At 49.5% G+C, this 26,094-nt stretch overlaps 1 protein-coding gene across 1 annotated transcript in view; it reads right to left on the bottom strand.

The window, feature by feature from the left end:
• ADCY1 (adenylate cyclase 1) overlaps window positions 1-26,094 on the bottom strand; it is a 147,950-nt gene that overhangs the window by 61,341 nt on the left and 60,515 nt on the right. The window contains exons 5-8 of the mRNA XM_045564570.1: window positions 14,311-14,438; window positions 9,817-9,975; window positions 7,585-7,726; window positions 5,808-5,963 (exon numbers count right to left, since the gene is read on the bottom strand). Of these exons, the coding sequence (XP_045420526.1) occupies window positions 5,808-5,963; window positions 7,585-7,726; window positions 9,817-9,975; window positions 14,311-14,438 (585 nt within the window). The remainder of the gene's footprint in view (window positions 1-5,807; window positions 5,964-7,584; window positions 7,727-9,816; window positions 9,976-14,310; window positions 14,439-26,094) is intronic.

Raw genomic sequence — 26,094 nt, 5'->3', positions numbered from 1 at the left:
ATGTATCGTCCAATCAAGTTTATTACAGATTGTAAAGACATACACGAAACTGGAAGGAACAAAATGTTAATGATAGCTTTGTGAGGATTAAAGATAAATATTTTTCATTTTCTCCTTTGTGCATTTTTGTATTTCTCCATATTTTCCACAATAAATTACTTTTATAATCAGAAAGAGTATTGAAAGAAGAAACTTGACAGGTGTAAATGCATTGGGGGCAAGGGGTTGATTGTAGGAGCTTATCCTTGGGGTACTGATGAGAGCAGCTGTCAGGTGAGACCTGAAGCCTCAGTGCACAGCTACCCTGGCTGCAGGGTCAGAGACCAACATCCCCCTCCCCCCGGGGACGTGCAGCTCGCTGGGTGTGGGGTGGATCCAACCCACCCCAAGACATCAGATGTGTGGAGCATGACAAAGTTTCTCTGCCTAACCAAACTTTGGTCAGGCTCTTGAACCTTCTCCCAGCCCAACTATGCGCTTCCTTGTAAAATCCAGCTTTAGCCAGAACCCTGCTAAGTCAGTTTAGCAAGAAACTCCCCACGACACCCGATCACCCTTGATATCTAATTGCGTTCCTGATCCTCCAGGTGATGTCTGCTCACCCTGGCCTGTCTTCAGCAAGAATCCTGCTAGGCAGGTTTAGCCAGAACCCCTCTTCCTCGTCCTGCTTCCTTTTAGCAATTTTCCATCCACCGACACCCCCTGCTCCTTGGCTCTAAATCCCTCCTTTCCGGTGCAGAATTCGGAGTTGAGCCCAATCTCTCTCCCCCACCGCAAGCCCCTGTTGCCCTGGTCCCTATACCCAGCGCAGTGGATCTGGATAAAGTCTGTCTTACCGTGTTTTGGGTGCCACTGAATAATTTTCTTGAATAGCCCCCTCCCTCCTCGCCTCCCCCCTCACAGCCCGGCTCCACCCGCGCCGCCGGACTGTGCCCTGGCGCGACACCGCCACCCAGCGGCCGACGCCGCGGACCGGGAGAACCCGGACTCGGGGCGAGAGGGCGGTGCAGGCTCTGGGACTCAGGGCAGGTTTGCTGGCAAAGCTGCGCCAAGTCCCAGACGGGTGGGAGCCGAGTGCGCGCCCCCACCCGCCTCCCTGAGCTCCGTCCGGGGCTGAGGCTGGCCGGGCTGGGCCTGCAGGCGGGGCGGGCAGGACCGGAGGCGAAGGGACGGCGAGTGAAGAGGGCGGCAGGGGTGAGCCGCTGCGGGTGGGGACTGCTCTGTGCACACAGGCTGCACCTGTCCCAGACCCATGCCCTGCCTGGCACCACCACAGGCGTCCCACAGAGGCCACTGCCATCACTGCTCTCAGTCACCGTCTGATGCCTCCCAGGGTGGAGACAATATTCTTCCCACTTCGGACTTGTTTGCACTAATCACGAGGCAGCAGCGAGGAGCCCAGTCAGGAGGGCAGATGGCGAGGAAGGGGTGACATTGGAATGGCACAGGCCCAGGCTCCCTGGCTTACTCCCCACTCCACCCCTAGCCCCGCCCCCGCAGCACCTTCCCCGAAGCTGGGGGGAGGGTCAGAGGTGGAGACAAGACGTTTGGGCCAGTCTGGAGGTGCTGGCTGGGCTGCTGGCGGGAAGTGCAGGGGGCGGGGGAAGAACAGCTGCCTGCAGAGAGCTCCTGCACAGACAGGGAGGCAGGAAGCCCCATGCGGGACGGTTGGACAGGCAGACAGATGAGGCCCAAGCTTGGAGGCTGGGGGCAGAGATGACAGGTGGGTGGGGCCAGGCTTAGCGTGATGCCCACCCAAGGCAGGAGGGCCCAGCACCAGAGTGCAGCGCACCTGGAAGGGGCTGTAGGGGCCAGGGTGAGGCGGGGCTCAGGGCCAGACCACAAGGAGCAGGGGCGAAGGCCCAGAGTCTGCAGGAGTCATGGCGGAGTGTTGAGAGAGAAGGGACGCAATTGAGGAGGCCTCAGAGCCAGGCCTCGGCCAGGGGAAGTGGATGTGCCCGACCCTAAGCCCAGTCATTCCAGGGTCTGGGCAGACACACGACATGTCTGGAGTGGTCTGAGCTGGAGCCCCGGCTCCCGCACCCTGAGCACACAGGAGAGACCATGGGTGTGCGCCTACTGTCCAGGGAAACAGTGGGGACAGAGGATGGAGGATAACACTCGGCACACCATCACTCAGTGGGTGTCCCTAGGGGAGGCAGGAGGGTGCAAAACCAGGCATCCACGTCTTTGGCCAGCACGGTGGACACAGAAGCCAGGCTTCGGCAGCCTGGGAATGAATGGAAATGAGGAGTGTGAGCAGCAACTCCAGCCGCTGGGGTGAAAGGAGAGTGAGGGACCCTGCATGCAAGCAGGTCTGCCCAGGCTGGGGTGCGATGGCACAGGCGGCTGAGGCTGATGGACCAGGAAGGCTGGGCTGCAGGCTCCCTGTAGATTCCTGGGGACACCAGCAGCAGGGTGGGGGCTGCAGATGGCTTGAGAAAGTGGACCCCAGAAGCCCAGGTTTGCAGCCATTTCCAAACTGGGAGCATGCTGCTGGTGCCCGCCTGACATCTGAGCGTGCCACCACCCCACAGGTGCTGCTCTGTCCCAGGAGAGGGAGGAAGCACCTGTCTTGCTTTGTCAAACAGAGTTTGAATATGTGACAGGCTCACACGCTCTGCCTAGGAAAACGTCGGGATTCCTAAGTCTTATTAAACCCATGCCCCTCAGCAATTGAAGAAAGAATAATTTGCACTCCCCCAAACCCCCAACTCAGCTGCTCTGAGTAAGTCTTGGGTGGAGACAAGCCCTGATTTCCAATATTACCTTTTGCATCAGGGCCCACAATAGCTCTGCACTCTCCTGCTTTTTTAAGAAATTTTGATTTTTGATGATTTTTAGTACAACATGGATTCCTCTGGATTAAATTTGACTTTTTAAAATATTGCTTGAAAATATTATTTATCTTGATGACTGAATCTTGGGCATGCACTTAAACTGTGCACCTGGGTCACCTCACCCTCGTCCCTGCCCTGTGGAGTTGGGGGGGGGGCGATGCTGTGAGAAGAAGATAGCAATTAAATCTCTTTTTGTGCTTCTGGTAATATAGCCAACAAGATAGCTTAAAAATCCTCCCATTACCAAATCTCACTGAAAATATTAAAACATACACATTTTAAAATGTACAAGTGAACTGGCAAGAAAGTAAGGGAAATGATCAGGGAACAGAAACATTCTGGCAGGGGGGGTCCAGACAGGGCAGGGATGTGGGAGCCAGGGCTACTCTGAGGGCAGCTGCACCCTCAGCTTCTGCGGTGCTGCATTTTTAATGGGGCCCTCGCAGAACACCTGAGTGAAAAGCAAGGCTGGCCTTGAGATCAGAGCCTCTGCGAGAATCCCCGGCCCTGAGGCTCCATCCTCAGCAAGGACAACCAGGGGAAGCGCCCTGCCATGGCAGACGAGGTGGCTTAGCTGTCTCGGACCCAGTGCTGAATGGAGGGGGAACTCCCTTGGGGAGACAGACAGACACACACACACACACACACACACCAGCCCAGCGGGGGCTATAATTCTAACTATCGGGGACATCTAAAAACACAAACCAAGCACTTGATTCAAAGTAGCCCCCAGATCCCTGGCAGACATAAAGGCCCATCTTCTTTGATAGCATACACTGCACACACAGCGTATTACAGAGTCAAAACCACTCACACAGAAAATCCTTGATGCAACAAGCCACTATGAGCCAGAATCAGCACATTTTTGCCTTTTCCTGTGAAGCCTCTAAAACTGCAGTAACTAAGTTTCTTTAAAAGACATAAGACCCATAAAGGCAGAGAAAACAAAAGTGGAGAAAGCAGTAACGCAGGTTTAGAAAATGGAAAACTGGTCACAATCGACCATGCAGACCCAAGAAGGTAAGAACCAAGCTGGCAACGGAGAAAGCCAGGCATGTTCAAAGGGCTCAGGTGTTGGTGGCAACAGCTTGTCGGGTCAGAAAGTGTCTACGAGGTGGCATCAGGTCCCTCGACCTCACCCTGCGCTCCTGGGACGCTGCCCTCACTGACCCAGAGAAGACTGGTGGCGGGGGGCGGGTACGGGGGTCTCTGGCCCAGGGTTGTTAGGACATGAGGCCCCCACCCCACCCTCAGCAGAAGATTAGATGACTCACAGGTGACCCTGCCCGACCCGAGAGGAAAGACGGAAAATCCTGGACACCCTGCAATGAGGCCCGAAGAGAAAAACCTCCACCGAGACTCCGAGACTCGGCACTTCCAGTCAGCTCTGAATCGCCCAAGAACCAGCAGAAGGGCCACTGACATCTACGGAAGACGGAATCACAAATGAAGCTGCTCAGGGGAAACGGAGATGTTTCTGGGACAACAAAACATAAAAATAATAATAATAAAAAATCTCAGCAAGACAAAAGGGGAAAAAAATATATCCCTTAAGTGGGAATAGGGTGTCATGAAAAGAAATATTCAGGAAACAAAAAGAAGTTCATGGAAAATTTTTTTCAATGTAACTATAGAAATTAAAATCTCAGTAGTAAGGGTTGGATGATAAAGTTGAAGCAATTTTCCACCGGAGTGGGTGGAGAGAGAGGAGAATGAGACCAGTTCAGAAGGGCCAACACCCAAATAGGAGTTTCAGAAAAAAAGAACAGGGAAAACGGAGGGAAGGAAACAATCACCAGAATAACCCCTGAGCATTCTCAGAGGCGGATCCTCCGGGTCCAGGGGGTCGCTGCCCCGAAGCGTGAAAGTAGACCTAACTCAAGGCACATCACAGCACCAGTTCAGAACACTGGACACTGTGAACGGGTTCTCAAACTTCCAGGACCGAGGACACGCACAAGTGTCCCACCAAGGGCCAGGAACTGGAATGGCTCTGAGCTTCTCCACAGCAACCCTGGAAGCTAGAACACAGTGAGGCAAAACAAAGATAACCGCCAACTGCAGTGGACCAAACGTTTGTCCCCAAAATCCATGTGTTGAAGCCTCAGCCCCCAACGTGAAGGTCCCTAAGGTGGGGCCTCAGGGGGTGATCAGACTTAGATGAGGTCACGATGGATTAGCGCCCTCACAAGGAGAGGGAAGACCCCAGAGCCCTCTCCCCTGTCATGTGAGGACACAGGGAAAGACGTCACTACAAACCAAGGAGAGGCCTCAGGAGAAACTCACCCTACCCATACCTCGATCACAGACTTCTCGCTCTGGGCCTGTGAGAAACACCTGTCTGGCTGAAGCCGCCCGGGCTGTGGTATCCGTCACCGCAGCCCCAGCGGACAAACAGGCCTAGAAACCGAGACTGTGACACACAGCAGGCTGCGAGGCTCACTGGTGTGCAGGGCTGTAAAGATGGCTTCACACACGCCAGGCTCCCAGCAACTCACCTCCTCCGTTCCCTCCACGGCCAGCTGCAGGCCCCCGGATCCATACAAACGAGGGAGTGAACCCGGGAGAGGAGCCCGTGTGACATGAGAAGGAGAGGCGGGGGGCCGGTGGGGGAGCCCCGCAAGTGGAAGGGGCCATTCTGAGACCGCACTGGGCTACAGATCAAACTGACGTCTGACCAGAATGAATATCCTGAGAGCTATTTCGACAGCAGGTGGGATTTCAGCTTGAACATACAGATCGATCCATAGGTGAGGGACAAATGCAGAGACTACAAAGAAGCCAGAGTACAAGATGACACAAAGATTTTTGCAGGAAAGAAAAAGTAGCTCAGCCACATTTGCAAGATTATAAGCATGTGAACCGCTAGTCCTGATCTCACCAAATTGCACGGGACCGTATCGGGAGGGCAGGACAGAGATCACGTCCGTCAGCTTGGGCACGGTGGCCTCTCAGGCTGCTCCTCACCTTGTCATCATCCTCGCAGGTCATGACATTGGAGAAGGGGATCTCGGCCTTGAACATCTTCCGGCAGTGCATGAGCTGCACCAGCAGGTAGCAGACGGTCTTGAACTTCATCCTCTTTGCCGGTTTTATATCTGAGAGAATCAGGCCTGGAAATATCTGTCCAAACACACAATGGGCAAGGAGAAATGCTGTGAGGGAGACACATGGCCTTCCAGGCTGGGAACATGACTCTGACAGCAACAGTCACCCCAGGGTGCTGGGATTCATCTGCTCAATGCCTACTCCACACCAGGCATCGGGGGACATGCCAGGGATACAGCAATGAACAAAACCTCAAACCATTTCCAAAACACTCCATTCTCAAACCATACCAAAGGCCTGGAGAAAATAAAGCAACACATTCAGTCCTGGGCCACAGTGGAGGGAGGGTTTGAGGCCCGGGTCAGGAAGGACCACCCAGGCTTGGAGTCAGCGTCACTTCACAGTTTCTGTTGTCCTGTCCAGTTCCCAGCACGGCCCATTCCACAGAAAGGCCTGGCAGGCCTGCACGCTGGCCAGCACCCAGCTGGGGCTCAGGGCCCCGCACCCTACAGTCCTCATGGCCTGGGCTATCACCTGCCAAATGCAATGAGCATCACCCAGGCACCCCCTGGGGCCTTCTCAAGATCCAATGAGGTGACAGAAAAGTGGGAACCTAATAGGTCTGGGGATAAGGGCACAGTAACCATTCTTGCCAGGGTGCCTGTCCTGTCAGTGAGCTGAAAGCTCGGCCCCGCCCGACAACAGTTCTCACCCCACCTGTTCTCCAAGAACGCAGTGCCCCCCGCCCCCGGCTCACCTGCAGCCAGCCCCTCCCCAGCCTCCCGCCCCCCTCTCACCTTCACCACCCCTACAGACAGGCGCATATCTCCTCTATGCTTCGAAACAACAAAAGGCCCTTCTGCTTTGGGGCATTCTCACTCTTCCCTTCTCACCATCCAAACTTCTCTAAAGATGGAGCTGCCCACTCACCTCTGTATGCCCTCAAACCACAGGACCCCAGAGCTATTGTCTGGGTCAGCATGACCGAGCCTGGAGGCCAGCATTCACTCAGTCACACTAAGGCTTACTCCCACAAATTGTTTTTTTTAGAAAGAACCAGCACGGGAAATAGCCTTGTCCCCTCATTTGGGCCCTGCACCCTTACCTGAACCTGGCACTCTCACCTGAACCCTGTACCCTCACCTGAACCTACACCCTCACTTGGGCACCCTCACCTGGGCCCTGAACCCTGTACTCTCACCTGAGCCCAGCACCCTCACCTGCTTGACTCCTAGAAGCAGCTTGGTCACTCTTGATCATGTCTAGATCACTTTTCTCTGGGCAGGGTGACCTTAAGTGCCCACATAAGATGATCACAGCCCACCTGTGTGCCCAGCACCCCTCAGTTCACTAAGTTCCCCATCCCTGACCCCCCTGCAGGGTCTCATGCCCACTTTGCAAGGGAGGCAGTGAAGGCTTGGGGGTGAGGGGGAGGACACAGGATGGCCCAGCCCTCAGGTGACCCCAGATCTCTGACTAGGGGGTCATGCTCCCTCCCTCTCCTCACCTGGTCTCCTCTCCACACCTGTAAGAGGCAAGGCTCAGGAAAACGTTAGCAGGACACCCCTCTCTGTCTTAGCAAGTTCACACCCAGAGCAGCAGTGATTGGAGAAGTAGGAGCAGTTACATCTTCAAAGCTTTGCCCAGGCCCAGCAGTTATGGCCCAATCAATACAACAGGCGGTTCTGGGGCCTACCTTTCTGCGATGGGATGGCACAATAAAAAAGGTTTCGATATTATGAGCTTTCAGGAAACTGTTCCTCTCATGTCCATAACCTGGTTCTACCTCGTAGTCCCCATTCAAGCATGCGAGGGTCGTCTTTGTGATATGAACCTTCCTACAAAAAAAGCAGGCAGAGAGGCGGGCTGAGTGGCAGCCTGCTGCTGCCCAGAGTCGCAGAGTCCGCAGGGGCACAGGCAGAGGCTTCCGGCCCCAGGGCAGGCTCCGCCAGGAGACTCACATTCCGGGCAAGTCTGCCCTGCCAGGAGGGGGCCCTGGGCAGACGGGGCGGGGCAGAGCAGGAGGGAAAGTGCCCAGGAGGAGAAGCGGAGAAAGAAGCTGAGGAAGGGAGAATACAGGGCCAGGGGAGGACAGAGGAACCAAAGGAGAGAAACACAACATCAGAACGTTGCATTAGGGAAGGTGAGAAAGGAAGGAGTGGCAGTGAGGTGAGGAAGAGGAGAAATGGGAGCCCCTGCCCAGACAGTCGGGGTCTGCTCTGTCAGCAGAAGCAGTGGGCAGACCCCGCCAGGCGGCCAGAGTGGGGGCTGGCTCCCGGGCCAGCCAAGGTGTCCCCACAGGAGGTGAGGGCGGGGCAGGGAGGTGAGAAACGCACGTGGGGCCAAGGTGTTCACGCCTCCCCAGGCCAGTCTTCTGGTGAGGGCAGGAGAACCCCTTAGAGTTAGCGTCAGGCAGCAGAAAACGCAGACAGCACACCCCACAGCCCCCGCTGCCTAGCACAGCGCGCGGGTTTGTGAGATGAGAAGCAAACTCCCCACTGTTCAAAACCACTCCCCGAAAACCCAGATCTTCCCTTCACCACACCATCTTCTGATTCCTTACAGGGGATTCAAAATCGAACTCTAAGGCTGGCTGAGGGTGAAAGCAGGAAGCCGGCTCGAGTGAGTGATGGACTGAGAGGCAGAGCTAACAAACTCACTGGGACCGGAGAGGGCAGGGACAAGGCTGGGGTGGCTCAGTTATGATCCGCAGAGGAGGGCGCGGATGGGAGTGGAGGGACAGTGAGGGACTGCCAGGCCAGGAAGAGAAGAAGCCACAAGGGGCCCAGAGGGGGGCACAGGCAGGTTCTCTAACTCCAGCCCGCTCCACGTGCTGGGTGCTGTCCCTGTGCTGCCCCGTCCACAGGTGCCATTTCTTGCCATAAATCCAGAGCTCAGTCCCCACTAGGATGCTCCTTGGGTGCCTCAGTCAGAGGCCCCTGTTGGCCCTGGGTAGGCAGGGCGCTCACTCAGAGCAAGCCTCAGCCCTTGCCACTGGCTGCCTCCTCCTGGGAGGCCCTGGGCATGCCTGAGACACTGTCACCCTGTCAGCCTGGCCCTGAACTGCAAAGGTCACCCAGGCTGTCTGGAAGCTTCCAAGCACCAATACATGGTCTCTAAAAGGGCAAGTATGTGTCCATTCCTATATTCAGTTGGCGCTTCATTCATTCCTTCAGCAATGGAGATGGACGGCTTTGTAGCCCGGCCTCCCAGAGCTGACAAGGAGAGGAAGACGTCAGCTCTCGCTGAGGTCCTTGCTCTACGGTGGGTCCTGAGCATGCCGAGGGGCAGCCAGCACTCTGGAGAGGTTGCCGGCTCTGGGCAGCCCCTGCAAAATCCCACTAAAGGGAGAATACAGCACTCGTGGTCAGCAGAGGTGTGTGCTGGAATCGTCCTTGAAGACACAGCTGAGCCTGCCACAGTGCGTGGCCACTGACAGCCCCTGGCATTTTTAAGCAAGCTCGAAGACCTCGTTGTCTGTGACCCAGACATCCACTAGCTCCAGGCCTGAGCCCACTCCTGGATGGCTGTGTGGAGCTCGAGACAGAGGGCTCTAAAGTCACAGCACTTTCCATCGGTACATTTGAGACAATGAAGCCAAAGACAGCAAAACAGAGAAGCAATGATAAGCTGTGAGGAAGGACAGCACCATGCCACCAGCAACAATCCCCACGTGCACCTGCATCTGGGCTTCCTGCAGATGTGCGCCAGGCCCGGAGGGGCAAAACGCCCAGCCCAGGGCAGCAGCGGGGCTGGGCAGGACCCCCACCATGGGATGCACTTGGTAGATGCATCTGGGACAAGCAGGCCCCTCTGGGGTCCTGGCACCGAGGGTCAAACTGGAATCCTGGGCCTCTGTGTCCAGAGTGAGGACTCAGGCCAAGGACACACAGCCACGGTGCACCTCCCCCTTCAATCCCTGACTTACCCAGGTAGGCCAGCGGCTTCCATAACGTTGGCCAGGGTCACATCGTTGGACCACACATCATACTGCCACTTGCGCAGGCCCAGGACGCCACAGAGGACCCTGCCCGTGTGCAGACCCACACGCATGTTCAGGTCCACTTCGGTGGCCTCGGCCACGGACCTGCAACACAGGCACAGAGCATGGGGGTGGAGCCTGCCTGGCATCCTACCTGCTGGGCCGCCGTGGTCTGCACCTCTAGGCCGTGAGCACCAGGGGAGCTGGGCTTGTCCCTGCTGCGCACTGCCTGAGCGTGAGGCTTCCCGGCCTAGTTGATGGATGGCGGCACCTTCCTGTGCCACCCACGAGCTGATGGCCCCAGGCAGGCAGGGTGGCTCCCGGCCATGCTCCTGGCCAGCTCACAGAGCGTCCACACCAGCCCATGGGTCCCCTTCCCACCCAGGGCAGTCTCTAAAGGGAAGTGAGTCCGGGACCCCCAAATCCCACATGGGTCTGGTCACCACTGTCTTTGGAGGGTGGCGTCAGTATGGTCTGGGTTCACAAAGGGCTCTGTGCAGCCACTGCCCCATCAGGAGGGCCCACACCTGCCTGCTGGCCACAGGGCGGTGACAACCCGCCAGGAACAGGGGACAAGATCTGCAGCCTACGCACGTGCTCTGCCTCCCCATCTGCTTCCTGACACACACTCGGCCTTGGGCCTCAGTGCAAATGTCCCATCTCAGGGTCAGGTACTGGAGCCTGGTCCAGATGTGAGGCCGGTTACGTGAGGGCTTTGACAAGGAGCCGGGGTGGGGATGACAGAGCACGGGGAGGGGCCCCAAGGAGGGGAACCGAAGGCTGAGCAGGTGCTGAAAGAATTGAGAGCCTCAGGGAATCCCAGGCCAGCCTGGCTGACTTTGGACGCACCGATACCCATGTGAGCCTGTTCCTCGTGTGTAAGCCTGGTCCGGCTCTGACAATCTCTGACATCATTTAATCTCCATTCCAGCACACCCTGGTGCTTCAGAGAGTAGGCCAACCTCCTGTTCTTTCTGTCTCATCAAGTGTGAAAATACTGGGACTCTGTCACCATGAGGTGGTGACAACAGACAGCTAGCTCAGACCTGGCTGCTGACACACATCCAAGTCAGAGTCCCGGGAGTCCTAGTAAGTCCAGCTTCAGTAGACTCAGAAGTGTGCGTGCCACAGATTTACAGAAAAAGCTACTGGAAGTTAAACTATTGATATACCTTTAATACCTACTTAGTTTTGCATATTTTAATGTGGCTTTTTTTTTTTAATTTTAACTTTTTTCCGGTCACTTGCCAATCTCCAATTAGAGGCACTGAAACAAAACACTGAAGTTAAATTTTTTTTTCTTTTTTATAAAATGAAATAAGTCTGAAAAAATATAAATACCAAAGCTTGCGAATGGTATTTTTGTGAACCTTCAACGTTTCTACCTCTGTAGTCATGGACTTCTGAGACCATTGTCCACCTCCGTCCCCAGATGCCCTCAAGCCCACCGCAACAGACCCTCAGCTCCCAGGGAGTGGCACCTCAGCCACCTCCAACCAAAGCCACACAGCCACCCGGCACTTTCTACCAATACTCTCCATCTTCAATCTTTCCCAACAGGTTCTGCCTCAAATATCTCAATGCTGGTGTCATCAGATATGCAGTTAACAAGGCAATTACTTCTAAATAAATTATGCATCCAGAACTGCTCTCACGGCAATGCCTCCTGGGATGCCCAAGCTGGCCTTGCCCAAATCCAACCGAACCTTCAACTTCATCTCCAAGGAACATGATTTCCACAGCCCTTTTTGCTTTTATTTGTCCTATTTTTTCCTGATTTGTGCTCTGAGGTTCACTTACTTATCTCCAGTATGTTTTATGCAGGGGCGAGTCTGACACCATCTGCAGCCCTGACCCAAGTCCTCTGTGCTGGACCCCAACAGGGAGGGAACGAGGAAGTGGCCCACCCTGTGGCAGAGGGGCCACTCTCAACCCCATGGCATAAATAAACTCTCCAAGGCTGAAACCTAATCGTGGCTACACAGAAGGATGGATGAGGATACATTTGTTCATTTGTTCCAGGAGCATCTACTGAGCTCCCTCACCCCAGCCATTACTCTAGGCACTGCAGCCACAGCCACGCACGTAACAGGGGAAAAAGCGGAGAAACGACACTACAGAAGCCAACTTGCTATCACCTAGGCAGAATTTCCAGAACAACAACATACCTGCCCACAGCAGCCTCCACCCCGACGCAGCAAGAAGGGCAGAGCAAACAGCTCCGATCCCCATGTGCTCAAACTCATAACCTCAACTTAGGCTCCTCATTTCCCCTCCTGGGCCTCAGTTTCCCCATCTGTAGAAGTGCAGATTCTCAACCTGGAATATACAAGATTCAAAAGCTCTGTGCACACAGGCATTGCTTCCCCTGCAGAAAACCCATCCCTAAATTTTTCAGCAGGTCTGGCTCTGAAAACTAGAATCCAGTAACCAGAGGAGGTAATCCCCAAGTTACTCTCTGCTGAGAAACTGAGGCATGCTCTGTGGCTCAGACACACACCAGCTCGTTAAATAGCAAGGTGCTGTGGGAACAGCCCAGCTGCCAGGTGGACAAGGCCCCGGGCATCCCTTCTCACAGGACCTCCAGAGCTCCAGCCAGGGAAACAGGGCCTTCCGGAGACCACTGGACACACAGGCTGGACTTGCCAGCTCAAAGGGGAGTCAGAGAAGGAAAAGCACAGGCCATTCACCTCTAACTTAGTTCAATACAGTAAACCAAAAACAAGCAGACCAGGAGCAAGGCCACATCTGGATTAAATCTATTTAGCACAATGGCGCCTCGCACGCTTGGTGGTCATGGGGAAGAATATGGTTCCTGTTCAGATCCGACTCGCGGTTTGCCTACAGCCCACCCCCCACGAAATGGACAGAACTACTATGGGTACACAGAACCGTGTGGCTTCACAGAGGGTCCTGCAGCATCAACACTGATGAATCAGTGCCTGCAGTGGCTGCTAGAGCCGATTCTACGCAGGCCCATTTAATCTGAGATCCCATTAAATCCTCACAAGTCAGAGATGCAAACACTATTTCTCCATTTTACAGCAAAGAAAATTTAGGTTCCAAGGGAACAAACATCACCTCAAGGACGAAAGCCAGGAACCCAGCAGGACTGTCGGCCTCCCTGGGGGTCAGAAGCCCCAGCCACCCAGAAAGAGCAGTGGCTGGGGACCGGCTGGCTGACACTGTGAAATGCCATTGCTGTCGGCCAGCACTGCTGAGCAGGAGCAGTTTCCTGGGGTGACTTGGTACTGAGGGCCTGTCTGGGAGGGAAAGAGCTGGTGGTGCCTCTCAGCCGGGAGGAGTCTCAGCAGAAAAGGGCGGGTGGGCACAGATCACACACGGAACATCTCACTGGTCGGGGAGAGGGGCTCAGACCTGGGAGCCCCACCAAGCCAGACCCCTGGGAGGGCCTCAGGCCTCATCTGGTGTCACTGGGAGTGTCGCACGTGGCTTCCAGGCACGGAGCTGCCCGCAGGGCTCTGCTTTGCTCACATGTGCCCAACGGGCAGGTGCCAGGACTGAGCTCGCTGCCCAAGGCTCTGGCGGGATCCCTCCTGATGCCCGTCTTGCGGTCACACTGTCTGCAGGAGCATGGCGAGGGCAGCCCTCAATACAGTGGTGCAGTGCGGCCTCCCCGCATCTCCGCAGCCTGTTTGTTGGGGTACTGTGCATCCTGTCACCCAGCAGCTCCTTCATCACATCTCTCGTCACACAGTTCTTGTGCTGTTACCTTGCTGCTCCAGCTATGAAACTGTACACCAATCCCTGTTAAACCATCTCATTGCAGCACACCCGTCTCCCCATACTTCGAGATGTGCGAACTTCGATCTACACTTCATACATGGGTTCAACCTGCCAGCTCCTCACCTTCCCTAATTTGACGAAAGCCTCTACGTCTTCATCCCAGCCTCTGATAAGGATGACAACAGGACACAACGCACCAAGACATGGGCAGGCCAGCCACACAGGTGCACGATCATCCCGTGAAGACTCACCTGCCCATCCCAACCCTCTCGCTCCATGCAGAGAGCACCTGAGACCCATCACCTGTCTGGAGGAAGAGCAAATACAAACTTATTTCCTTCTAAAATGGAATTCACCTGGATTGGACCGAACCTGTTCTGAACATCTCATCCAACTAAGCTATAAAGTTAATATTTTTTTGCACAACTCATGCATATCTGACAGTATGTGGGGTTCCTATGGACAAAGAAATACAGTCACACACAAAATGTAAAGGAGGCGACCATGGAATCGTCCTTCAGAGCTCAGGCGGGACTCGCTGGGCCCAGCAGCTCCTGATGCTGGCTCCTCCTCTGCAGCCCCGGACGGACCCACCAGGGCAAAGCAGGCTCTCGAGGGCGGAAGGTGGCTCGGCCTCCACTCCTCAACCCGAGGATGCCATGGGCTGCTCCTCTTGTCCCCCAGGGCACTTACGTGATGGTGTCGATCATGTCGAGCCCCATCTCCACGCAGCAGTGGGCGTGGTCGGTCTTGGGCTGGGTGAGGCCCGACACACAGTAGTAGCAGTCCCCAAGGATCTTGATGCGGCGACAGTGGTTCTCCTTCAGGGGAGAGCAAAGCACATGGTAAGAGACGGTGCCACAGTGGCCCAGGGCATCTCTGCCTTCTTCACCATCTCCAGATATTGGTGACCACAGAGCACCAGCACAAGGCAGCCCAGGCCACATCCCTGAGTGGTCAGCACAGCCCCGAGGGCTGGGACCAGGCTCACACTGATGCCCCCTCCCTCCTCTCACCTTACTCAGGGCCTCTTTCCCCTTGGGGTGTCCGTCCCTCCCACCCTCTTCACTCAGCCAGCCAGCTCTGCAGGTCAATTCTTCAAGGTGCAACTGGAAAGCCACCAACAGGGGAATCTTCCCCAACCCCCTGAACTCCATTCCACAGCACCTCCCCTGGTGGCCCATGCACACTGTCATGGACAGCCCTTCTGGAACATGCTAGATCCCTCCCCAGCCCCCCGCAGCCCCTTGTCCCCAGGAAGGGCAGGCCTCACCCATCTGGGGCTCCTGACCTCCCCACCCACGGGGCACACCAGGGACTGCGCATTCGCTCATTTACACAGTGGGATGGATAAGAGGAGCCGCACCCGCCTCTCGGGTCCCAGTGAGGATGGGGAGAGTTAAGTTAAGCAACAACATACACTATCTGGATCTATAAATGTCAGCTGGGGTTATTATTGTGACTGTTGTTTTTAAGGAAAGCATTAAAACAGCAGTTCCAAAATATTTCCATTTTAGGATCCCTTTACATCTTGAAATAACTGAGGACCTCACAAAAAATTTATGTGTAGATGGCTGACATTTACCAATAAGAAGCAAGAACTAAGAAACTTTTTTAAACATACGAATGCATTTAAAAATAATAGTATCCATTGTGTGTTAGCATAAATAACATTTTTTGGAAAAATATGGCATTTTCCCAAACAAAAGACAGTGAGTGGGAAGCGTGGTGTCGTGGTCCACTTCCGCAAGCCTCTTCAGTTCTGTCTCCAGGGCAGACTGCAGATTCCTGGTCCCCTCCCGCACCCGTCCCTTAGGCTGCCCTGCTCTCGTGGCTGCCTGTGAAGAGAACGGCCTCACACGGGCATGACGCTGAGGGAGGAAGGACCTCATGGACCCCTGAGATGGTGTCCTAAGGCCGGGGAACTCCTCGGCCCACTGTGAGAACACGTCTATGGCTTCTGCTTAGTTTTATCCTTTGGTTTCTTACAAATGAGCTGACTCCTTCCTGCAGGTTCTCCTGAATGCTGTGAGTCACCACAGCACGTTTGCGATGAGAGTTCTCAGCTCCCACGACCCCTGTGCTCACTCGTGCTCCACACTTCAGGGGAAACCCAGGGCCGGCGCGAGCGGGTCAGGGCAGCAGGGGGCTGTGCTGGCCGCTGGGAGCCCCAGGCCCCAGGCTGGGCGGGGGGGTCAGCCTGGCAGCTGAATGGATGGGGTCCCTTCAGGCCTGTCTATGGGAGTATCTTCCCAGAGTTCGGCAGACAGATGAACAGTCTGCTGTCCTGATCTGCCGTCTGGACTCTGAGAGATGTCCCTGGCCAGCGCTGAGCCTCTGAGAAGAGGGTGCCATCAGGCACGCAGATGGCTCCACGTGTAGCTCCTTCCACCCCTGGACTCCCTCAGCACGCCAAGGCCCTGGACACACAGAGAAGGGGAGGAGGTGAGTGGAGGCTTCAGCCTGCCAGAGAGACAGAGAACAGCCTTGGAAAGCCCAGTATCCAAGTCCATTCTGTCAGGACCCTGCAGGCTCCTCCCCTGACAGGGAACTGGTTGCAGAGTGGCTGGCAAGAGTCTCTTCTGGCTACCTACGTTCCCCTCCACCTCTGTGTAACCATGGCAACCACTTAACCCTTAGGACACTGGCCTCCATCCATGGGAGAGGTTTCTCCCACATCACCCCCAACCCCAGCAGGCTGTGCTCAGGCTGACACAGCCTGTCACAGGGGCCTGGGAGCAGGTGCTTGTGTCCACTCGGCCTGAGGGCAGGCCGCCGTCTCCTGTGTATCCTATGGGGTCTGACTATGCCTGCTTGGAGGATGGCTGTGGTGACCCCACAACAATTTGAGTGAGGGTCTTAGCTCAGTGGCCAGCACCATGGTTACTGTCACTGCAGCAATGCCAGGGACTGGGACCACCGTCAGTGCTCACAGAAAGGTCAGCATCTTATCCCAGAGAAGGTGCGGCTGGGAGGCCAGTGCCTGACATGGCACCAGTGCCTCACCTGGAAGATCCACAGCCACTTCCAGAGCTCTAAGATGCCCGAGCCCCTCTAGGGCCAGCTCTGAAGCAGTGCAGTCCAGGGAGGCCAGAGGACAATGCAGGGACCCCACACTGTTCCCCATTCTGAGAAAGCAGGTAAGTCCCAGGATCTCCGGGAGCTCCCCTAGCAGAAGGAGAAGGTGAGAGGGGAAGGCCTGAATTAATCCAGTTTTTGCCCCTAAGTGACTGCATTCAAAACCCAAACTGGCCGAGTGCTATTAACTTCGTAAGACTGAGTGTTTGGCTATCAGTGGAAAATGAAACAGAAAATTTTAGAAAACTCCCTTTCTACGCAGTAGAGTGTGGAAGGCTACTCTGACCGCACAAATGGAACCTGCTGCGTCCACTGAGTTGAAGGTAGGCAGAATGGTCATTTCCACTGCACTTTTCATAATTCATTCTCCCACAATTCCTTTCATGGAGCCCCAGGACATGCCAGTCAGGGTGTTAAGCACCGAATATACAAAAGTGAAAATGAAAAGAGAGACGGTCTTTGTTTTCAGGGAGCCTCCTGCTACAGGGGGAGGGACACAAAGGGTAAAAGAGCTGACACCCAAGAACTGCGCAGACACCTGTCCATCAGCAGGGACAGCTGGAAGTCCCTCCAGCCTCAGAAAGGACTGGGAGGAGGCCCTGTCAGTTTCACATGTGCATGTGCTCCTGGTGTCAAAAAGGAACAAGGAGGAACAGAGGAGGGTCAAAGCCACCCCCAGCACAAACGTTTAGCCACATGGTGGAGGCATCAGTGGGGCAGGGTGGGGCCGCTCAACGTATCTCTGCTTAGATTTTTCACCGTGGAACTGAACCATGCAAATATCCTATGTACATAAAAAGAAGGATTAAACTACAAATAGCAAGGCCTCAAAGATCAAAGCCCAAATGAAATACACCTAGCTGGCACCACACTGGCAACATGGCCACACAGAGAAGAATTGCACGTAAAGCACATATTTGACTGTCTATCCGGTAGGATATAACCCCCAAACAAAAATAACCACAAAGAAATCTTAAATTACATTCAGTAGTCTTATTGTTGATAATAATATTCACAATGTTATTTTGAACCTACTATATATAGAAGGATGAAACAAATAATATCAATGTCATTAGGATTTTCAGCATCATGGAAAAGATACAAATATAAAGATCAAAGGAGTGAAGTTAAGTGAATTGGAAACATAAATATAAACTCACAATTTATTTTTCTTTTTCTAAAAACATCTCCTATCTCTGTGCCCTGAAAAGTCCCAGGACCAAAGGCAACCCAGATTATGGGCCTGAAAACCCGTTTCCCACATAAAGAAACCAGGGCTTCTGGAAACTGCTGACTCTCGGGATGCCCGGAGGTGCTGGGCCTGGTCAAAGGGAACAGGAGCCACCTGACGGGCCCCCCTTGCCAAAATGGGAAATCTGAGCACCAAAAATAAAAAAAGATGGCAATGGGCACATCAATGTTTTTAAAAGCCCATGAGTTCACAACGAGGTGCTAATTCATTATTTTGAAAGTTGACAAATACATAAAAATAATCCAGCACTTTTTATTTGTGTGGATAACCAAATAGCTGATGAGTAAATGCTCTTTAAAAAAAATATATATGAGCAAAAGAAATGATAGAATTAAAAACCACCACCTGCAAACCCAAATGACACGCAAAATCTCAACAATGCTTCCAAGGCAGCTGCTATAAAACCACGGGGGGCAACGCTGATGGGAGACCAGTGACCAGTGGGTGGACCACCAATCCACCATGAACCTCAACCAGCAAGAGGAGAAGCACTCAGCGCCCACCCACTGTGGAGGGGCAGTGGGAAGTACCCAGCCATCCAGGGGAGGGTTTTAAAAAGCAAACAGACCGGAGAACCAACAAGCTCTCCTGAAGGCCCACCAGTTCTCAGGAAATGAAGAGGGGCAGAAGGAGCACATAATGCAACACCCTTCCCCCCATGAAGGATCAAAAAAGGAAGGACACTATGAAAAATTAAAAAGGAAATCCCAGGGCTAGCTAATTCCTAGAGACAATAAGCAACTCCCCTGAGAACTTTGCCTTTCGTTTGCAAACCAGCTCATTCCCAGCCTATCCCCCAACCACCTTTTATCTCAGCCAACTCTCACAGCCCTGCCCTCAATCACCCCAGGGCTAGAAGCTACAGCCCACCCCTCCAGCCCAGATGCTAGAGCTGAGGAGTTTGTGGATAAAGTGAGGTGGTGTCTAGGATTTAGGGGTGCAGAGGGTAGAGACCAATGAGATTGGCCATATATTAACAATTGTTGAAGCTACCTGTGGTGCAAATTCACTTCAGGCCTCCAGTGTGGCTAGTTTGGGAGGGAGGCTCTCAGAACTAGGGTGCGGGACAGGAAGGGATGTGCAGACCCTCTGATGTCCTTCTCACATTTTACAGACAGGGAAACTGAGGCATGAGAAGTAAGGATGGCCCAGTCCTTGTGGCTGCCTGGTGATCCCTGGCCTCTGAATCAAGCCCTGTGAAAGGCTCACAGGACAAAGGCTGTGAGGGGCACAGGAAGGACAGATGCGAACACACATACTGTCCAGGAGCCTGGAACCTGATAGGGACAGCGCCGTCTGCCAGGCCAGCTTCCGTGAGTCCCTTTGGGAAATGTCCTGGGTAAACACAAATTAACTGAAAAATAATGACATCTTTCAGCAATTAAAGGTTGAATAAAATGGCCAGATAGCACCACAAAGCCATACACGTTCGTCTTGTCATCTGTGACCAGAGGCCCAACACTGTGTCAGGCTGCAGGCGGAGTCCTAAACTTGGCACTACATTTGTCTCATTTTCCCTTAAAGCAAATTATATGAGTGCAGGCAATCCTAGCTTAACACTGATTAAATTCTTGCTCAAGTACTCCTCTGTGTTGGACCAGAAAGTCTCCTGGTGTGTTCATGTTTGGGGACAGACTTCAGGAGGCCATCAGCACACTCAGCACATCCCACGGGATTACTCAGATCCAGGGTGGCCTCAAGCCCAGTGCAGGGAGAGGAAATGTTTTATGGGATTGTCCAACCTTGCTGCACCACACCACCTACTCTTGTACCAACCTCCATCGGTGTCCCCACCTGCACCATCTTAAATCTGAATACATCTTCTGACATGTGCCAGGCCACAGTCACATGGGGCCTGAGAACCTACAACAATGTGAGACGCTCTCACTGGGAAAAAGACAAAGACCCCTGGTGAGAGTTCTTGGAGTTATGACTAGAACTAAGGAGCTGTGTTCAGGTGGCCCAGAAGATAAGAAGCCAAGCTAGGACTGTTTCATCTCTGCAGATGGCACACTGTGAACTCACCACACTGCCCCACAGTCTTCTGGAACGGGCTGAAGGAACTGTGTGCTTAGTCCAACCAGTTCATGTTCCCATTAAGAGAACTGACATCCAGAGAAGGGGCCCTGTCCCTCCACAGGTGGGGGTGGGGTAAGACTAAGCCTCAGGACAGGTGTTTCTCCAACAGTTCAAAGAGGTGTGACCAGTCTTCCAAAAATACATGGATATCAATGCAAACACAAATCTAACAAGTATCCAATAAATGGGGAAAAGGTCACAAATATTGTTCACATCTGTGACCATCAACCATGGCTAAGGAGGTAAATAAACCATCGCTACTATTGAGACTAACGCAAACAAGCTCTGTGTTTGTTTAACTATCTGCAGGGACCTTCATAAAAAAAGATGTGTTTGGACTGCAACTATGTGTAATTTTCCAAGCCTGCACTTCACGGGGCCACCTGCATCTCCAATGCCAGGGACTCAGACACAAGACGAGCACATCTGAAGGGACCACCTGCATCTCTAACACCAGGTGCTCAGACACAAGATGAGCACATCTGAAGACACACATCCCATGTGCTCCTCAAAAAAGGACTCATGCAGACTGGAGTAAAACACACACATAAAAAAATACACAATACCATCAATGCTCAAAGGAAAAAACAAGTAATAAAGAAGAATGAGAAGCAAAGTGGGTCATTCCAATTTTGAGCTTCCTAGAAATTACCTCAACAAGGGGTAAAAGATCCAAATTGAACTTCTAAAGATAAAAACTATAATGTCTGAGATGGAAACTATACTGGACAGTATTAATGGCAGGTTAAACACTGCAGAAGAAAATAGATACTATCCAAAATGAAATAGAAAGAAAAAGAATCCAAATGTTTTAAGAAAGATCACCAGTGAGCTGTAGGACAAACGCACAAGTACTAATATGTGTGGAATTGGTGTCCCTGAAGGAAGAGAGTGAAAGTGGCATAAAAAGTATTTGAAAAAGGGTGACCCAGTGTTTATTATTCTTCCAAATTTGATGTAAGTATAAACTACAGATACAAGAATCACAATAAACTGCAAGTATAGGGAACATGAAGAAAACTACACCAAGGCACATCAAAATCAAATTCCTTAAAACCAGTGATAAAGAGAAAGTCTTAAAGGTAGAGAGAAAAAAGACCAGAATTAACGGCAGACTTGTCATTGGTGACGATATCAGAGAAGGCAATGAAACATCATTAAAGTTCTAAAGAAAACAAAAGTGTCAACTTAGAATTCCATACCCAGTGAAAATAAATTCAAAAAAATTAAAGCAAAATAAAGGGTTTTTCGGAAATACAAAAACTAAAAGAATTCATCACCAGCAGACCAGCTACAAGAAACATTAAAGAAAATTCTTTAGGTAGAAAAATAAAACATAGAAATACTGACCACATAAGAGAGTGAAGAGCAATGGAAATGGTTACTATGTGATAAATAGATAAGATTTTTTTTATTCAAATGTCTTTAAAAGATAATTGACTGTGTAAATAAATGTAAAATAAAATTTATAACACAAGAAAAAACAAAATGTATGGTAGCAATTTCATCAAGTCTAAGAAAGGAGAAATGGGAGTATGCCATTGTAAGCTTCTTACACTGTAAGTAATAAATCATGTGTCGGTAGACTGCTATAAGTTAAAGTATCTACTATATAGCCTAACACAGATACAAAAATAACAAAACAAACAGTTATACTAATAAGCCAACAAAGGCAGTTATGACAGAATCATAAAACATAATAAATATATATAGAAAGATGAAAAAAGGAACAAAGGAAACAAAAAACAGATGGGATAAACCGAAAGCAAACAGCAAGAAGACAGACTTAAACCTAACCACATCAATAATGTGCGTAGCCTAAACACCCCAACTGAAAGCAAAGATTGCCATATTGGATAAAAAATAAAAGCAAAATCCAATTAGATATCACTTAACTCCAGTGAGAATGGCCTTTATCAAAAAATCCCATAACAATAAATGTTGGCATGGATGCGGAGAGACAGGAACACTCATACACTGCTGGTGGGACTGCAAACTAGTGGAAAGCAATATGGAGATACCTTAAACAGATTCAAGTAGACCTACCATTTGATCCAGCAATCCCATTATTGGGCATCTTCCCAAAAGAACAAAAGTCATTCTATAAAAAAGACATCTGCACCCTAATGTTTATAGCAACACAATTCACAATCACAAAGATGTGGAAACAACTCAAGTGTCCATCAATACATGAGTGGATTAATAAAATGTGGTATATGTATACCATGGAGTATTATTCAGCTATAAGAAATAATGGTGACATAGAATCTCTTTTGTTCTCCTGGAGAGAGTTGGGACCCATTCTACTAAGTGAAGTATCCCAAGAATGGAAAAATAAGCACCACATGTACTCACCATCAAATTGGTTTCCCTGATCATCACCTAAGTGCACATTTGGGAATAACACTAACTGGGTGTCAGGCAGATGTGGGGGGGGAGGGGATGGGTGTATACCTACATAATGAGTACGATGCACACTGTCTGGGGAATGGACACGCTTGAAGCTCTGACTTGGGGGGGGAGGCAAGGGAAATATACATAACCTAAACTTTTCTATCCCCATAATATGCTGAAATAAAATAAACGAATAAATAAATAATCCAATTAGAAACAAATCTTAAATAAAATGACACAGACTAAAGATAAAAAAATAGAAAAAGATGTACAATTCGCCCTCCATAACTGCAGGTTCTGCATCCATGGATTCAACCAACCATGGATCAAAAATGTAATTATGCCCACAATGGCTACATCTGTACTAAACATGTGCAGACATTTTATCTTGTCATTATTCCATAAACAATATAGTATAACAACTATTTACATAGCATTTACACTGCATTAGGTATTATAGGTAATACAGAGATTGTTTCAAGTATATGGGGCTGGGCATGGTGGCTTGTGCCAGTAATCTCAGCACTTTTGGAGGCCGAGGCAGGAGGCTCAGTTGAGCTCAAGCACTCGAGATCAGCCTGAGCAACATTGCAAGATTCTGTCTCTACAAAAAAATAGAAAAATTATCTGGGTGTGGTGTAGTCCCAGCTACTCAAGAGGCTGAGGCAGGAGGATCCCTTGAGCCCAGGAATTTGAGGCTGCAGTGAGCTATGATTACATCACTGCACTCTAGCCAGGGCAACAGAGAGAGACCCTGTCAAAAAAAAAAAAAAGAAAGGAAAGAAAGAAAGAAAGAAAAGAAAGAAAGAAAGGAAGGAAGGAAGGAAGGAAGGAAGGAAGGAAGGAAGGAAGGAAGGAAGGAAGGAAGGAAGGAAGGAAGGAAGGAAGGAGAAAGAAAGAAAGAAAGAAAGAAAGAAAGAAAGAAAGAAAGAAAGAAAGAAAGAAAGAAAGAAAGAAAGAAAGAAAGAAAGAAAGGAAAAGAAAAGAAAAGAAAAGAAAAAATTTAAAAAATAAAGTATATGAAAGAATGTGCATAGGTTATATGCAAATACTACACCATTTTATACAAGAGACTTGAGCATCCACAGATTTTTGGGATCCATGAGGCATCCTGGAACCAATCTCCTACAGATAGCAAGGGATGGCTGTATTTTCTAACAATAATCAAAGGAAAGTTGGAATGGCTATATTAATCTCAGGAAAATGAGATTATAATTTAAAAAATATTCCCAGGATAAAAAGAGTCATCTCTTAATAATAAGAGTCAATTCATCAAGAGGACATAACAAACCTAAATGTTTAAGAATCTAATAATAGAGCTTAAAAATACATGAAACAAAAACTGATGGAACTGAAATAAAAAATCTGCAATTATGTTGGAGATTTCAATCTCTCTCTATATATATAGTTGCGGGAACAAGTAGTCAGATAATCAGTAAAGATACAGAAGACATGAATAACTCCATCAACCAATTGACCTAATTGGAACACACTATTAACAAAGCCATTCTGCAAAATCAGAGTACATATTATTTCCAAGTGTACAAGGGTCATTTACCAAAGAAGACCATACTCTGGGACATAAATGTAAGAGGATTCAAATCATAAAAAGTGCGTTCTCTGACCACAGTAGAATTAAATGAGAAGTCAAAAACAGAAATATCCTTGAAAAATCCCTAAATCACATCTCTAAATAACCCATGGGTCTAAAAAAAAAATCAAAAAGAAAATTAGAAAGTATTTTGCACGAATAAAAAAGAACATATCAGAAATTTGGGGATGCTGTTAAAACAGTACTTCAGAGGAAGTGAATGGCACTAAACACCTACATTAAAAGACAAAAAAAATCTCTAATTAATAGCCTCATCTTCCACCTTAAGAAACTACAAAAAGAAGAGCAAATGAAACCCAAAATAAACAGAAGAAAAACAGTAACAAAGATCTGAAAAGAAATTAATGAAATAGAAAAGTAGAGAAATCAATGAAACCAAAACAAGTTCTTTAAGAAAATCAATAAAACTGGTAAATCTCCAGCCAGAATGATCAGCAAAAAAAGAGAAGGTACGTTACCAAAATCAGGAATAAGAGAGGTGACATCACTACAGATTCTACACGATCTTTTCTGGGACACCAAACAAAAGGAAATACTCCCAAACTCATCTATGAGATCAGCATTACCTTGACACTATGTAAAGACAAAATAAGAAAAACCACAGACTAATATTTTTAACAAACATAAATGGAAAAAATTCTAAACAAAATTTTAGCAAATCAAAGCCAACAATAAATAAGAAGGATAATGCAATGCAGATGCTCCTCAACTTAAAATGGAGTTACATCCCAATAAACCCAACATAAGTTGAAAATGCTGTAAGCTGAAAATGCGTGGCTGACTGGGAGTTGTGGCTTGTTGAATCAAGAGAGAAATACAATTTGTACTGACTATGTATTACTTGTGCACCATCATGAAGTCAAAAAATCAAGTCAAACTATAATAAGTCAGGGGCCATCTATATGTCCAAGTAGGGCTTGTTCCAGAAATGCAAGAATGTATTGACATTCTACCATGAATCAATGTTATTCATCATATTAGCAGACTAAAAAAGAAAAAAAACATATGATCATCCCAACAGAAGCAAAAAAAAAAAAAATTAGACAAAATTCAACATCCATTTCTGATTTTAAAAAAACTCTTATCAAACTAGGAATAAAAGACAATTCACTCAACTTGACAAAAAGCATCCTCAAAAAACCTACAGCTAACATACCTAATGATGACAGACAGAATGCTTTCCCTCTAAGACGGAGAACATGACAAGAGGTTCTAGCTAGTGAAATAAGGCCAAAAAAGTAAATAAAAGGCATGTAAATTAGAAAGGAAAAAGCAAAACTGTCTTTATTTGCAAACAACATGATCATTTATGCAGAAAATTCAGTGGGAAATCTACAAGAATGTACTAGAAATAAGTGAGTTTAGCAGTTTCAGAACATTAAATCAATATAAAAACTCAATTACATTTTGCTATACTAGTAATAACAACTAGAAATTAAAAGTGAAAAATCAACAACATTTACAATACTATCAAAAATAAGAACTTCTTAGGGATAAAGCTGATAAAAAATATGAAATACCTATATGCTGTAGACTACACAACATTCTGGAGAGAAATTAAACAAGATCTAAGTAAATGGAGAGATATACTGTGTTCATGGATCTGAAGACTATATTTTTAAGATGGCAATTCTCCCCAGATTGATAACACAGGATTCAACACAACCCTAACCAAATTCTAGCAGCTTTTGTTGTAGAAAGTGACGAGTTAATTATAAAATTCACATAAAAAAGCAAAGGACCTAGAATAGCCAAAATTACTTTGAAAAAGAACAACAAAGTTAGAGAAACCACAAGAACTGATTCCAGACTTACTACAAGGCTACAGGACCAAGGTGTATGGTTTTGAAGTCAAGATAGACACATAGATCAATGGAACAGAATTTAAAAATCCAGAAATAGATCTACCTATATAGGGACAAGTGATTTTTCTAAAATTTTGGAAAGACAATTAAATGGAAAAAGGATAGTCTTCTCAGGAAATGATGCTGGAACAATTAGCTAACCAGTTGCCAAAAAAAAAAAAAACCAGAAAAATAAAAATTGCTCCATCCCTTGCAAC

Source organism: Lemur catta, chromosome 11 (assembly GCF_020740605.2).
Source record: "Lemur catta isolate mLemCat1 chromosome 11, mLemCat1.pri, whole genome shotgun sequence".
Taxonomy (NCBI): Eukaryota; Metazoa; Chordata; class Mammalia; order Primates; family Lemuridae; genus Lemur; species Lemur catta.
Note: the sequence above shows the minus strand (reverse complement) of the source record. Positions and strands in the feature narration are given on the sequence as shown.